The 15,803-nt window shown below is 34.9% G+C and overlaps 1 protein-coding gene across 3 annotated transcripts in view; it reads left to right on the top strand.

The window, feature by feature from the left end:
* SLC30A9 (solute carrier family 30 member 9) overlaps positions 1 to 15,400 on the top strand; it is a 99,917-nt gene extending 84,517 nt beyond the window's left edge. For all 3 annotated transcript variants that reach the window (XM_037829696.1, XM_037829698.1, XM_037829697.1), the window contains exons 16-18: positions 7,749 to 7,878; positions 9,628 to 9,741; positions 13,124 to 15,400. In XM_037829696.1, coding sequence (XP_037685624.1) covers positions 7,749 to 7,878; positions 9,628 to 9,741; positions 13,124 to 13,168 — 289 coding nt within the window. In that variant the 3' untranslated portion in view covers positions 13,169 to 15,400. The remainder of the gene's footprint in view (positions 1 to 7,748; positions 7,879 to 9,627; positions 9,742 to 13,123) is intronic.
* Positions 15,401 to 15,803: the final 403 nt, after the last annotated feature.

Here is a 15,803-nt window from a genome sequence, read left to right on the forward strand (position 1 = left end):
CACACCTTTTAGCACTGTTAGTTATTCTCATTACATGCTGCCATCACCCCTGTCCATTTCCAGATATTTAAGTTCACCCTAGTTGAACATTCTGCTCATAATAAGCAACTGCTCCCTATTCTTTAGCCTCATTCTATATCCTGGTAACTTATATTTCATGTCTATGAGTTTACATATTATAATTAGTTCATATCAGTGAGACCCTGCAATATTTGTCTTCATGCTTCTGTCTTTTTTCACTCAATATAGTGCCCTCACGTTTTCTTCATCAACCCGTTTCTTTTCCTTTTTTTTTTTTTTTAATTGAATTCAGTTTTATTGAAATACATTCACACACAATACAATCATCCATGGTATACAATCCACTGTCCACAGTATGATAACATAGTTATGCGTTCATCACCACAATCTATCTCTGAACATTTTCCTTACATCAGAAAGAATCAGAACAAGAATAAAAAATAAAAGTGAAAAAAAAACACCCAAATCATCCCCCCATCCCACCCCATTTGTCCTTTAGTTTTTATCCCCATTCCTCCACTCATCCATACACTAGATAAAGGGGGTGTGATCCACAAGGTCTTCACAATCACACTGTCACCCCTTGTAATCTACATTATTATATAATTGTCTTCAGGAGTCCAGACTGCTGGGTTGGAGTTTGGTAGTTTCAGGTATACTTCTAGCTATTCCAATACATTAAAGCCTAAGAGGTGTTATCTATATAGGGCATAAGAATGTCCACCAGAGTGACCTCTCGACTCCATTTGGAATCTCTCAGCCACTGAAACTATTTCGTCTCATTTTGCATCCCCCTTTTGGTCAAGAAGATACTCTCAATCCCATGATGCCAGGCCCACATTCATCCCCAGGAGTCATACTCTGCGTTGCCAGGGAGATTTACACCCCTGGGAGTCGGGTCCCACGTAGGGGTAGGGCAGCGAGTTCACGTGTCGAGATGGCTCAGTTAGAGAGAGAGAGGGCCACATCTGAGCAACAAAGAGGCACTCAGGGAGAGACTCTTAGGCACCATTACATACAACTTTAGACTCTCCTTTGTGATAATGAGCTTCATAAGGGCAAGTCCCATGCTCGAGGGCTCAGCACATCAAACCGCCAGTCCCAATGTTTGTGACAACATCAACACCAGTCCAGGTGAGGATGTCCAACACATCTGCACCTTCCCCCAGATCCTCGGGGCTGGGGAGGGGGAGGCTGTAAATATATTTTTTATTATTTGCCCAAATTACTCTGGGATGTGTCACTATTTCACATTAACCTATACAAACCTACCAGGTCTCACTTCCTAGTCAAAGTTCTATGTAATTATCAACCCGTTTCTTTTAAGAGGGTTTTGTTCAAACACTATACATTCCGTCCTAAGTAAACAATTGTTGGTTCCCCGTATAGTCATGTATTTATGTATTGAGAACCATCGCCACTCTCTATATAAGGACATTTCTTCCACAAAGACGGAGGAAGAGTCAAAGAAGGCAGAGAGGCAAAAGAAAAAGGCAAGAGAAAGAGAGAAAAACAGACAACAACCTTGATAGCTAGAAGGTGACAAAAGGAAACATAGCATTAACCTAAAGTAGAATGAGTCAGAGAACATCACCAATGCCAGGAGTCCCATACCCTTCCCCTATTCCCCACCCCTCCACCCCCCATATGCATTTAGCTTTGGTATATTGCTTTCGTTACGTTAAAGGAAGCATAATACAATGTTTCTGTTAATTCTAGCCTCTAGTTTGCATTGATTGTATTTTCCCCCCAATCCCACCCTATTTTCAACACCTTGCAATGTTGACATTCATTTGTTCTACCTCATGTAAAAACATATTTGTACCTTTTATTACAATTGTTGAGCACCCCAGGTTTCCCTGAGTTACACAGTCCCAGTCTTCATCGTTCATCTTTTGTTCTGGTTTCCCACCATGATCCCAGCCTTCCTCTTTCAACCATATTCACAGTCATCTTTGTTCAGTGTACTTACATTGCTGTCCTACTGTCTCCCAAAATTGTTTTCCAAACCTCGCACTCCTGTCATTTTCTTTCTGTTTGCAGTGCTTCCTTTAGTGTTTCCTGTAGAGCAGGTATCTTGTTTACAAACTCTGTCATTGTCTGTTTGTCAGAGAATATTTTAAGCTTTCCTTCATATCTAAAGAATGATTTTGCCAGATATAGGATTCTTGGTTGGTGGTTTTTCTCTTTCAGTATCTTAAATATATCACCCCACTTCCTTCTTGCCTCCATGGTTTCTGTTGAGAAATCCACACATAGTCCTATCAAGCTTCCTTTGTATGTGATACAATGCTTCTCTCTTTCTGCTTTCAGGATTCTCTCTTTATCTTTGATGTTTGATAATCTGATTATTAAGTGTCTTGGCATAGGGCTATTCAGATCTATTCTCTTTGGGGTACGCTGCACTTCTTGGATCCGTAATTTTGTGTCTTTCATAAGAGATGGGAAATTTTCATTGATTATTTCCTCTATTTTTGCCTCTGCCCCTTTTCCCTCCTCTTCTCCTTCTGGGACACGAATGACACGTAAATTCTTGCTTTTCATTTTGTCTTTAAGTTCCAGGAGACGTTGCTTGTATTTTTCCATTCTTTTCTCTCTCTGTTCTTTTATGTGTAGGATTTCAGGTGTCTTGTCCTCCAGTTCCTGAGTGTTTTCTTCTGCCTCTTGAGATCTGCTGTTGTATGTTTCCATTGTGTCTTTCATCTCTGTGTTGTGCCTTTCATTTCCATAGATTCTGCCAGTTGGTTTTTTCAACATTCAATTTCTACCTTATGTACATCCTGTGTTTTCATTATACGCTTCATCTCTTTCGCCATATTGTCCCTAAACTTTTTTAATTGACTTATTATTAGTTGTTTCAATTCCTGCATGACAGTTGAAGTGCAAATTTGTTCCCCTGACTGGGCCGTAACCTCATTTTTCTTGGTGTAGGTTGTAGTTTTCTGATGTCTAGGCATGGTTTCCTTGGTTACCCCAGTCAGGCCTCCCCAGACCAGAATGGGCTAAGGTCCCAGAAGGAAGAAAAATTCAATATCCAGTTTCCCTGAGGGTGTGTCTTGGAAAATTGGTACACCCTGTGATGCCTCCGGTCACTGTGCTTTTCTACCCAGCAGGTGGTGCCTGTTAGCCTGTAATTCTTGACTGGTGTAAGGAGGTGTGGCTCTTTTTTCCCCAAGTTCTGAATGAAAGGCAGGTAGTAGAGCTGGGCCCCACCCCTTTCCTCTTAGAGAAGATAGACCCCCTAGGGGGAGGTCATTAGCATTTCAGTGGTCTCTCTCTGCCTGTCCTATACCCTTGTCTGGGTCACAGAACTGGGAACTGAAAATGGCTGAGGCTTTCTCCACTGAGTCGAAAAAGGAACAGAGCTAGTCCGAGGCGACCCTCCAGCTCTCCAAGGTCATTTGTCACCCAAAGCCTCTGTCTGCTTGTTGGGGACTCGTACCTCCTAGTGAGCAGTTCCCACTCGCTAATTAAAACCCCAGTTGGAGAGCTCAGCTGAGCTGTATTCGCTTGCTGGGAGAAAACTTCTCTCTGGCACCAGGAGGCTTTGTATCTTGGGCTGTGGGGGAGGGGTCTCCCGATTTGGATGCGCAGTTTTTACTTACAGATTTTATGCTGTGATCTCGGGCATTCCTCCCAATTCAGGTTGGTGTATGATGAGTGGGTGGTCACATTTGTCCCCCTGCAGTTATTCTGGATTATTTACTAGTTGTTTCTGTTTTTTTTCTCAGTTGTTCCAGGGGGACTGCTTAGCTTCCACTCCTCTCTCTATGCCTCCATCTTAGATCCTCTATACCATTTTATTTTTAAAATCAGTGAAGAAAGGAGAAGAAATATGCATTTGTAGTTTTTATATATACTGACTTCTACATAATATTTATTGTTATGGATTGAATTGTGTCCCCCAAAAAGATTGGTTCAAGTCCTAACTCAGGTCTTGTGAGTGTGATCCTTTTTGGAAATAGGATCTTTGAAGTTGTCATTAGTTAAGATGAGGCCAAACTGGATTAGTCTGGGCCTATAAGTAGAGGAAGTTTGAAGATAGAGAAGAATGCCCAGATAATTGGCAAGCCACCACCAGAACCCTACAGACTTCAGAGGAAGCATGGCCCTTCCTACACCTTGTTTCGAATGTCTAGCCCCCAGAATTGTGAGACAGTAACCTTCTGTTTTAAGCCATCCGACTTGTGATATTTAACTGTGGGAGCCCTAGTAAAGTAAGACAGCTATGCTTTTTGTTTTTCAAGTGAATTTGAATTGCTCTCTGGGATCACTTGCTTTCATTCTGAAGAACTTTTGAATTTCTTGTAAGGCGAGTCTGCCAGCAACAAATTCTCTCAGTTTAGAAATGTCTTTCTTCTGACTTCGTTTTTGAAACATAGATTTGCTGGATGTATAAGGTTCTTGATTGACATTTTTTTAAGAGTACTTTGAATATGTTATCTCACTGCCTTCTGGCCTCCATTGTTTATGTTGACAAGTTAGCTTCTCTTGTAAATGACGAGTCATTTTTTTCTCAAGATTTTTTCCATGTTTTGGCTTTCCACATTTTTCCTATGATGTACCTGTTTGTAGGTCTCTCTGTGTTTATCATACCTTGAGTTTGTTGAGCCTCCTTGATGTGTAAATAATATTTTTCAGTAAATTTGGTAAGTTTTCAGCCATTATTTCTTCATGTTTCTTTCTTCTACTTTCTCTCTTCTCCTTCTTGTACTCCTGTTATGTGTATATTGGTGAGTTTAATGATTTCCACATTTCTCCTTGGCTCTCTTATTTTTCTTCATTCTTTTTTCCTTTCTGTTCTTCAGCTTTCATAATCTCTGTCAGTCTGTCTTGAAGTTCACTTTCATTTTCCTGCCAGTTAAGTTCTACCTAATTTTCTACTCCAGAATGTCCTTTAAGTTCTTTTTATTGTTTGTCTTTTTATTAATATTCTCTAGTTGATACAAAGTTGTCACCACACCTTTCTTTATTTCTTTAATCATGGTTTCTTTTAGTGGTTTGAAAATATTTAAAATGGCCACTTTAAAGTCTTTATATCTGTTAAATCAGACATTTGGTTGCATTCACAGGCAATTTCTGTTCCCTGGTTTTTTTTGCTGGTGTATGGGTCATACATTCATGTTTCTTTGCATAACTTTTTGTTGGAATCTGGACAATTTAGATAGTATGTTGTAGCTACTCTGGGTACTTCTCCTCTTTGGGGCTTGTTATTTGTTATTTGCTTGCTTTACTGTTTAGTGACTGTCTGGATTCTTTAAGTAGATTTAGAAATAATTGTTTCCTAACTTGCTGTATGGAAGAGTATTTAATGGTTTAAATGTTTCTGTGCTTTTAATAAATTTTATCAGTTTTTCTGGGGAGTGAGTCTGCAGAGCTCCTCACACTGTCATGCTGGAAGTGGAACTCACTGTGTTAATATCCTATGGAAACCCAGGTGTTACCATTTATAATGTCATGTTTGTGATAGTGTGGTGATAACAAGAATTCCATTTGAAACTTAAACATTAAACATTGGGAGCAAGGACCAGAAAACTGAATTCCTTTAATGTTTCTGAAATGAGAACACAATCGATACTTTTTGGGGGTGAGATTCTGCTTTTATATAATACTTTTAAAGATTGTACTTTAAAATCTCTTGGTCTTAATCTTACTTTAGTGTAAGAAATAAAAGTCTAAAAGAATGCTATAGGCTGAATGACCAACCATACCAAATTAAAAGATCTATGTTAAAGATCTATGGGTAAATGAATAATGAAGGATGGGGTGGGGAATGTTGGGGGGTATGGGATGTTTTGAGTGTTCTTTATTTTTATTTTTATTTTTGTTTATATTTTTGGAGTAATGAAAATGTTCAAAAATTGTGATGATGAATGTACAGCTATATGGTGATATTGTGAACAACTGATTGTCCTCTTTGGATGATTATATGGTATATGACTATATCTCAGTAAAATTGCATAAAAAAAGATTTATGGATTAAACTTTTGGAGGAAATAAATGTTATATTTGTAGTCCAGAAGTTCATACAAAAATTTATAACAGTGTTTTAATTACCTATTTCTTTGTGACAAATTACCCCCAAAGCTTAATGGTTTAAAACATTTGTTATCTCACAGTTTCTGTGGTTCAGGAATTTGGGCATGGCTTAGCTAGGTCCTTCCTCTCCTTCAGAGTCTCTCACAGGCTACAGTCAAGGTGTTGAGTGGAGCTGTAGTCATTTCTTGGGGAAGGATCTGCTTCCAAACTCATTTACATGGTGGGCAACAGCATTCAATTCCTTGCAAAATGGGTCTCTCCAGCATGGCAGCTTGCTCACTCAGAGCATGCAAGCTGAGAAGGCAATAGTGAGCCAATGTGAACAAGATGGAAGGAAGTCACAGTTAGAAACAATTGTTAGAAACAATGTAGTGGCTCTAGCAAGTGCTCAAAGAGGGGATTATGCAAGATCATGGATGCAGTAGGTGGAAATCATTGGGAGCCATGTCAGAAACTGCCTTCCATAAACAGTTTTCTGTTTGCAGGTAGTTATGTATGAGAACTTAAAGAAAAAGTATATTAGAATACATGCATTAGCTGCTACTTAAGTATTAGCCAAATGATGAAATTTATTAATATTTTCTGGGGTCTAAGGCAGATATATGTTTTTTAAATGAAGACATTATATGGTATCTTACCAACCTGGACAAGTTTTTTTGTTTTGTTTTGTTTTTAAGTTGAGCCTATGTAACTTTGAATATTAAATATTTATCAATTCTTATTTTCACCTTAGCTAGTTAATAAATATAGCTTTTTTATTTATATGGATAAAGAATTTTGGACTCAATATTTAGTAACTTGCTTAAGATCACTCAGAAATTAGGGTCAAATGTTTTAAGAGTACTTAAGAGTCTCACTTAGCTTGTTTTTCCAGTAGATAGTTTTCTAGGGAAGGTTGATTCTTGACAGGTAAGGCAGGAGGGATGGAAAACTTGGGTATCTGCTTTCCTTTCTGGTTGGCTGTGTGGTGTAATGGAAAGACCACTGTACTTGGAGGTCAGAAGGTTTGTTGGGAAATCCTGGCTGAACTGCTTTGGACAAGAAACTTATGCCTCTCTGAGACTCAGTTTTATCTTTTGTAAAAATAAAGATGTCATCTTATGTACTTTGTGAAAAACATTCATTTAAATGTCTACTGTGTAGTTGGTACCATATTAAGTGTTTTGTATATGTGTTAGTTCATTATTCCCCACATCAATCTCATGAGGTACTTATTATTAACCCCATTCTTACAGTCAGAGTACTTCACAGAGTTGCATGAAAAGTTTTAAAGAAGTTACTGTATATATGTGATTAATATATTCTCAAGCAGTATTATCAACAAAACATTTTTTTGTAAATGATATTTAGGAAATTGTTAAGTAGATGTAGGAGAAAAGGAAAAACATTTATGAGATAAAAGTATTTTAGAAAAGTGATGTAGAGTTAATATTTTAAAGCACAAACTTTATAACCCATAAAATAGTATTTATTAAGTTTGTACCTCTGCAAGGCATTATGCAAAAAAAGCTAAATGGACAATGAAACTTGGAAAATGGTAGGCCACACTTAATGGTGAGCACTCTGAAGTCATCTTAGTCCTTTTGCATCACTGGTGAAAAAACAAATTCTAGACTTTGTGCCATTAATGTGTATGTTTGTACATATGGGTATGGTTATAAATTTACATGCATTTTTATTAATTGCAGGGCAATTCATGATGTTAAAGCCACAGATCTGGGATTAGGTAAAGTGAGATTTAAGGCAGAAGTAGATTTTGATGGACGAGTTGTTACAAGATCATATTTGGAAAAACAAGATTTCGACCATATGTTACAAGTAAGTTTATGCATTTTCATTTACCTATAGCCAAAGATTAGGAAAATTACTCTTAAAATAAATAAAATGAACCTTTTTTTTTTTTTTTAAACAGGTCTTAAAGTTACTTCAGCTCTCAACTTCTTAAAATTGCAAAAATTTGACAAGACCCTTTTATTTACTATAGAATGGGTCGGAGGAAAGAGTAGACAAGCAAACAAATTATTAAGTACTTGTTTATGTGCCAGGCATTTTATGTACATTATCTCATTTACTGTTAACAACCCTGTGTGATGGAAAGAAATAATATTCTCATTTCTAAAGTGGGCAAATTGAGACATAGATTAAAGAACTTTTTCCAAGTTGCAAAGCTATAAATATGGAGTCAGATTTGAATTTAGATCTGATTCCAGAGCCTGTGATTTTTAAATTATGAATAGTTTAAAAGACATCCACTTACCTTTGTCAAATCTTAGCTTTTAGTTATACTATATTTGCTTAATGTCTTAAACAAAAAGAAATAAGTCTTTAGAAAAACAGAAGCTCCTATGTTCTCCTTCAAGTTCTCATTCTCCTCCTTTTATCCCTAAAATTAACCATTTATCCTGAATTTGGTACTTATTTCCATTCAGGTTTTTTTTTACTCTTTTAACATAATACATGATAATATTTTAAATGTTTAAAAATTGGTGTAAATGGTATATTGTATACTGTAAGCATACCTCTGCAATTTGCTTTTTTATTTTTACTTAGAGTGTTTTTGAGATTCCTCCATGTTAATATATGTACCTCTGGTTAACTTACTTATAATTTGCTGTATAATACTCCATCCTCTGAATATGCTGCTTATTTTCAATTTCTAGTTGGTGGATATTTATATTATTCCCAATGTTAAACTATTAGAAACAATTCCATGATGGCATTATTGTACATGTTTCCTGGTTCACATGTGCCAGCATTTTTTTTTAGGGTAGCATATAGCTTGATAGAAAATAGGTGGGTCTTTAGGCATGCATATATTCACGTTCTCGGTATTGCCATATTGTTCTTCAAAGTGTACCAATTTAACTTCCACCATCTGCCTGTAAATTTCTTACTGCTTCACATTCTCACTGGATTATATTGACAGAATTTTCTAGTTTTTATCAGTATAATGATGAGTTTGAAATAGTATCTTATTGTTTTAATTTTTATTTTCCTGGTTAGTAGAAAAGCTAAGCTTTAAAGTCATTGATCATTGTAATTTCCTGTACATTGCTTCTTTTTATTTTTTATTTTTTTGAGTTAATTTTATTTTTCTTACTGGTTTTTGGACATTTTATTTTTGTTATGATGGATACTAATCTTATGTCAGTTGGTCTATGCAAATAACTTCATAGTTTGTGACTTACCTTTTTACTTTGTTTCACAGAAGACTTAATATGGTTTTAATTTTAATGTGGTCAAATTAGTAATCCTTTTCTGTATGCTTTTTATTATCTTGCTTAAGAAATCCTTCCTTGTCCAGTGTTACATAAAAATTTTCTCCTCATTTTTCTTCTAAACATTTTTATGTTTGCTTTCACTCTCAGGTAATCAACCTAGAATTACTTGTTTGTATAATGATTATAAGTTTTTTTTTTAAGACATCATCTTTTCAATAAAATTATGCTGCTAACATATAGCTTAAAATGTACCACTATGAGTTTTTAGAAAGTTATTTTGGAGCAAAGAACCACCACCCAAAAATTATTCTGTTTTCCAGCTTTCATTTTCTTTATTTCTTTATAGGAAATACAAGAAGTAAAGACTCCTGAAGAACTAGAGACCTTTATGCTTAAACATGGAGAAAATATTATTGATACTTTAGGAGCCGAAGTGGATAGACTTGAAAAGGAATTGAAGGTAAGGTGTATTTATAGTAATAATGGAATAATAACAACTATGCTTGGGTACTTACTCTGTGTCAGATACTATGCTAAGTTTGTATACTTTGATTTTCTCAGTAGCCCTATTATGTGTAGGTATTAGTAGGATTTTTATGGGTGAGAACGATTGACTTAGAGAAGTTAGATAATTTGCCCAAAGAAGTAGGGGAGTTGGGATTTGAACCTAGGTTGTTCAATTCCAAATTTTGTACTTTTAATAACTATTCTGTACTGCCTGTTTAATTTCTAAAATACTCAAAGGCTTTTTACACTTTTACATTTATAAGAAGCATTTGACCATGAACATACCTCTTTCCTTTAGTCCATCTGACATTATATTTTAATTTTGTTTGTTTCTGTTCAGTTGGAGATCATTACAATTTGTTTGTTTTTCTTATTGTAATTTTACTTTGCTCAGAGCACCTTTAAAAATACCTCAGTGTTCTCAAATTGTTATTTTTGGCATTTGAGTTCTATATGTTTGCAATGAATAAAAATTTGTAAAAGATCTTTAACCTTTATAGCTTGTTTGAAACAATGCATTTCTTTAGTTGATGTTGACCATTCTTTAGTTTTGTTAAGAACTGAAGGGAAACAAGAACAAAAGTTGAAGGGAAAAATTTATGTCTCTGCTTAACTGTCTTTTAGAATGTAAATATCTAATCTGATTAGTAAAAACACTTCAAATAAGATGATTTTGTAAATGTTGATATTATAGTTTGTGAGCTTTAGCATATGGTAATTATTGAAGTTTCTGGAAGAGCAGTTCTCAAACGTTTTGGTCTCAGGATTCTTTACATTCATAAAAATTGGTGAGAACTACAAAGAAGTTTTATTTATTTGAATTATATTTATTGATATTTACAGATCATAAAGTTGAGAGTAAAAATATTTATACTTTCATATTTACAAAAAATAACTATTTTCCAAAATGGAAAAAAAAAAAGTGGGCTTTTAAAAAATTTTTTTTGTATTTTTACAAAAATCTCTGACTTTGTAAAAGACAGCAGGATTCCTATATCCGTTTCTGCATTAAGTCTGTTGCAAAGTATGGTTTGGTTTAAGTATATAAAGAAAATCCAACTTCACATAATTATGTGGCTGTAAAAGGAGAACTGTTCTTATAGACTTTTCAGATAATTGTGATATTTTCTTTTGATACTACACCAAAACTTGACAACTAAAATATTCTTATAGGTTAGTTGCAACATGGAATCTGAAACCATAATAATGAACTTTTCATATGCTCTTCTAAAATCCATTGGTCTGTCTTTGTTCTTTGAATGGATCTTTTACCCAAGCCTGATTCCATAACATTATAAATACTGGGCATTTGGAAAACAGTACTTCACAGAGTTAGGCAGATCTTTCAAATGTTGACATATTTCTAAGTTTTGGGAAGCTGTTAGGAGCACGGTGGTAGATATAAATTTCCCACCATTCTAATTTTCACTTGATAGCTTGAATTTTATTATTAGCAGCAGAATTGTTAGTTGTTTCCTTGAAGTAATGGGCTTATTTTGTTCACGTGTGAGATATTTGCCAAATGCTTAAATTTGAATAACCATAGTTCATTAGTTATTCTTTAAAGTAAAAATGATGTTCTGATAAAAAAGCAATGAATTCAACTCACAACTCAATCACATAAGTGCTTTTCCTTGTTACGTCATACTTCAGTATGTACAATTGCTTTATACATGCATTCCATTTTGTCACACAATATATTTTTAAAAGTGCATATAAGTGTCAAAGTTTAATTAAACTTTTACAACTTCATGAAGGACATTTAAGTGAAGCTGGCTTTTTTAAAAAAACTGTATGTGTTGGTATAGGGATACAATGATTACTAGTGCAGTTTGGCACTGTTTGCCTTGATTTGTGCAAAGGTGTCGGAAGTTTTACCCACCATTGCTTTTACACCATCAGAGATATCCTTTCTATCCTCTATTCTCACAGTATCAGTTTATTATCTTTTATTACATTTTCAATTCCCCCATGATTTGAGTTAGCTGTCTCGCTGTACCAATTAGGTGGGGAAGGGCTTTACTTTCCTTTGTAGTTGCAGAGTTTCATAATCTCCTGCTTACTTACCTGTATCTTTTCACTAGACATAAGTCCACTGAAAGCAAATACTATTAGTTTCTTATTCATTGTTGTATACTTCAGTGCCTGGCACAAAATGTAGGCATTTAATAATAGATAATTTTTGTTGTTGTATTGAAGTTCCTTAAGTTAGCATATATTTTTCACAGCCTGGCTTCTGCCTGTCTTTCCAGCCGCATCAGTAACCCTGCCCTTTTTTCATCTTCTGTGGTAGCCATACAGTACCACTATTGCATACTCTCTGGGCTTTTGAATTTGCTCATGCTGTTTCCTTCTGCCTGGATCTCCTTCATCGTTTGTGTGCAGAACTCACCACTTTCAAACCTTACTTAGATATTATATCTCCAATGAAGTCTTTCTGGATCCAATGAGCAAAATTAATGGCTTTCTCGTTTTTGTTCCCAGTGTTATTGTTTAGTATACTATATAGTCGTTAGGAGCTTGGGGTCTGGAGTCAGACCTGGGATCCTTCCTAGCTCCATCACTTATTAGCTGTGTGACTTTGGGCAAGTTAGTTAATATCTCATGAGTTTAGTTTCCCCATATGTAAAATGAAAATAATAGTCAGATTTTTATGAAGATTTTTTTACATACGAATACATGTAAAATGTAAAGCCCCTTAGCACAGTTCTTGACACATGAATAAGTGCTCAATAAATGTTACTTATTATTAGCTGTTATTATAATAACAGTTATTACTGGCTGTAGTGCTTTTAACTCATAGATGGTTATTGCTACACTTGTCTCCCTGGCTGTCCTGAGTCCCTCAGTGAAAGAAACAGAATCTTATTTAATAATTGTAGCCCCACTTTCTAGCACAGTGCTTGGCCCAAGAGCATATGGATTGTTACTAAAGTATATAAAGTATAAGTGATGATCAATTTACTCTTTCTGATTATTGTTATTTTGCAGCAACTTTCTTTTCAAAACTGTAAAGAGAGAGCGTATTTCCAGTGCTTTGCAGTACTTGGCACATATTAGATCCTCAGTACATTATTGCATCAATGACATATGAACAAAACTCAGGGAGGTAGGACTACTTGCTGTAATATTTTTAGTGAATATTGGTCTATTTGTCTGCTGATTTTATTTTATTTTATTATGAAAATATTTCTCTTGCTTATGTGCCAAAACATGAAAGTTTGATCAAAATGTTTTCATTGTCTTTGGTTACAGATGATTAATAGTATTCAAAAGGAATAAAAAAAAAGATTTTGTTTTGCTGTGAATTATGTGGTGGTGATTTTTCTTTCCAGGAACGAAATCCTGATGTTCGACATGTGGATTTGGAGATATTGTAAATTTGATGGAATGAATCACCTTGCTGGGAACCCTGAAGTTGTCAAGTTACTCTCCAAAGCCACAGTGATATCACTCCTTTTCCTGCTTTCCCACATGGAAAAAGTGCCATTCAAAGCCATTTTTTTTTAAGATGGAGGAAATATTTTAATTTAAGGGCAATACAGCAGGCCATAGCACTAAAACTACTTCTTTACTTCTAAGAGACACGCTACAAGTTGAATCAGTTTAGAAATCATGTTTTTGTGTTTCAATAGAGAACATTTTTGTTACTTAAATTGTTCGTAGTTTCTCACTTCAGCTTGTCAGGGTGTGTTGTACCTTATAATCATGTTTCGTTTTTTCACATTGTTGAAAATATGTGTCATTCATAGGATTATGAATTTTAATTTTATTATCACTGGAGACCTCACTCCATCAAAATCTGCCTATCTTGAATACTCTGGCTGAGTCTAGGTGTGTCACTTTAAAGAGTTACTCCATTTCAAAGTTTGTCTTTCCTTATAGAGTGTGGAAACTATTTCTGTGTACCTAGTGATTTCGACCTGAGCGCTTAGAAAAGAACACTCTCCTAACCTTAGTTATCTGGAACTGTCCATTCCAGAACTTGCTTAGTTACTGAATTCAATGAAGACATTTCAGTACATTGGTAGTTGCCATTTTGTAATATTTCTTCCTTCATCTTTTCTTTTTTCCCCATTTTGTTTAATTTTTCTAACGTTTGGATTATAAAATACCCTTAGAAGTTTCCGTAAGGCCAGTGGGATGACTGGGTTTTGTTTTTTGTTTTCATCTTTGTTTGATAACTGGCTTCAGTGTCATAGTATGTATTTACTAAGAGATAATGCATTTATAAGCATTTTAACATTGTGTAAAATGGACTAAAAATATTTATAATTTTACAGACAGAACAGCATTTTATTTTTAATTTATTTAAAAAGAGACGTTACTTATCTGAACTGTGGGATGTTTTTTACTTTAAAATGACCCTGAAAAAGATGTAAATCTCTTATACTGAAACTTGTGGTTATGATTTTGCATATCAGAGTCAGTAATATGCCTGTAACATGAGTTTCTTAAATTTACAGAATGGGTCATTTACCATACTATATTGGGCTATAGCATATTATTATTTAAGTAAATTGCTTTCAAATGACCTTAAGGTATCAAGATAATTGAAAATTTAGTGAAAAGCCAGAGCTGTGTCTCATTCACCAAAACAACTCATATGCACTTTAGAATGTTCAGGTAGCATTGAGCATTGTTCACACAAGAGTGGTGGCTGGTTGTTCTCTTTGCTGGATAAGTGAGTGCTTGACAGGATGACCTATGTGTGATCAGTATCGTAAAGCTTACTTAGATTGGAGTTTATGGATTACAAATTATAATACTGAAAACACAAAGTTACGCATTTGAATTAAAGGGTTTGTAATGATGATTTTTGAACCTGAAATGTCATTTACCAGGAAATTGTGAGAATTGATATTGGTGTACATTTTTTTTTTTGTTTTTTACCATTACAGAACATTTGCATGCTGTACATTTTAATGAAATAACATTCCAGTTTTATTATTAAGATACAGAATTGTACCTGATACACACACACATACACACGTACATATGTCTACATGTATAATTTGAATCCCTCTTATGGTTTTAAATTCCCCACCCCTATTTTTTTAAAAATACTGCTTTTTGCCCAGTATAATCTGTTCTGTGTTTTCTGTCGTCCTCCTCCTTACCTTTTCCCACTTGCCATTTGTTGTTCCTTATCATTGCCATGTAGAAGGTACTAAATTATCTTCTTCCTAGTAAAATGACTCTGAAAAATTTCATATAGCTGGACAAGAATAATTAATTTTAAAAAAGAATTTTGAAGTTGATGTGCAAAAGTTATTGCAAAATAGATTTTTTTAGGATCCCCTAAGAGAGGATATTTCTTTGAGGATCATGAACAGGTTTGGTTGAGATCATACCCATTCTTAAATAATAATTGTAGGCTTATGTTACTGTCTTTTCTTTCCAGTTCATGTCTGCACTGATATTTTAAAGTTTGTTTAAACAAAGTTTGACATAATGAAGTGCAGCCTATCTAGGAACTTGAGTATTTCTGTGGAATCAAGAAATGTGTGTCTTCACTGGTTCATGGTTTTTCCTTTTAAACTGGAGTTGAATTTGAAAATCAAGTAATTTGGGCCTCTTTCTTTAAAAATAAAATGATATGCAGCTTTTCATGTTTCTTTTCCCCCATATTTGTGACATCTTGCTCTGATCCATAGGATTTGAATATTTAAGCATATAGATCTTCATATCTTCAAGGAAAATGTATTCTCTGTAGAAGAATAATTGCAAAAGGATGTTGGACAGTCAAGGGTCTGTAACTACTATTACTATTTGGCCTAACTAAAATCTGGGCACTATCAAAGGTGAGGTATACCTTTTCTTAGTTTTGGCTAGGAATGGGATTGTATAATCAGTTGTAAGTAGCAGGCTCCAAACTATCTATGGTGGCACATTTTTATTGCCTGGCACTGGGAAGGTAAGGGATGGAGACCTATTTTAAGTGGACCATTGTGACACCCAGTAGTATCCGATTCCAAAGAGGCAACATATACTGAAAAACTTGTGAAAAAGGAT

This window comes from Choloepus didactylus, chromosome 3 (genome assembly GCF_015220235.1).
Source record: "Choloepus didactylus isolate mChoDid1 chromosome 3, mChoDid1.pri, whole genome shotgun sequence".
Taxonomy (NCBI): Eukaryota; Metazoa; Chordata; class Mammalia; order Pilosa; family Megalonychidae; genus Choloepus; species Choloepus didactylus.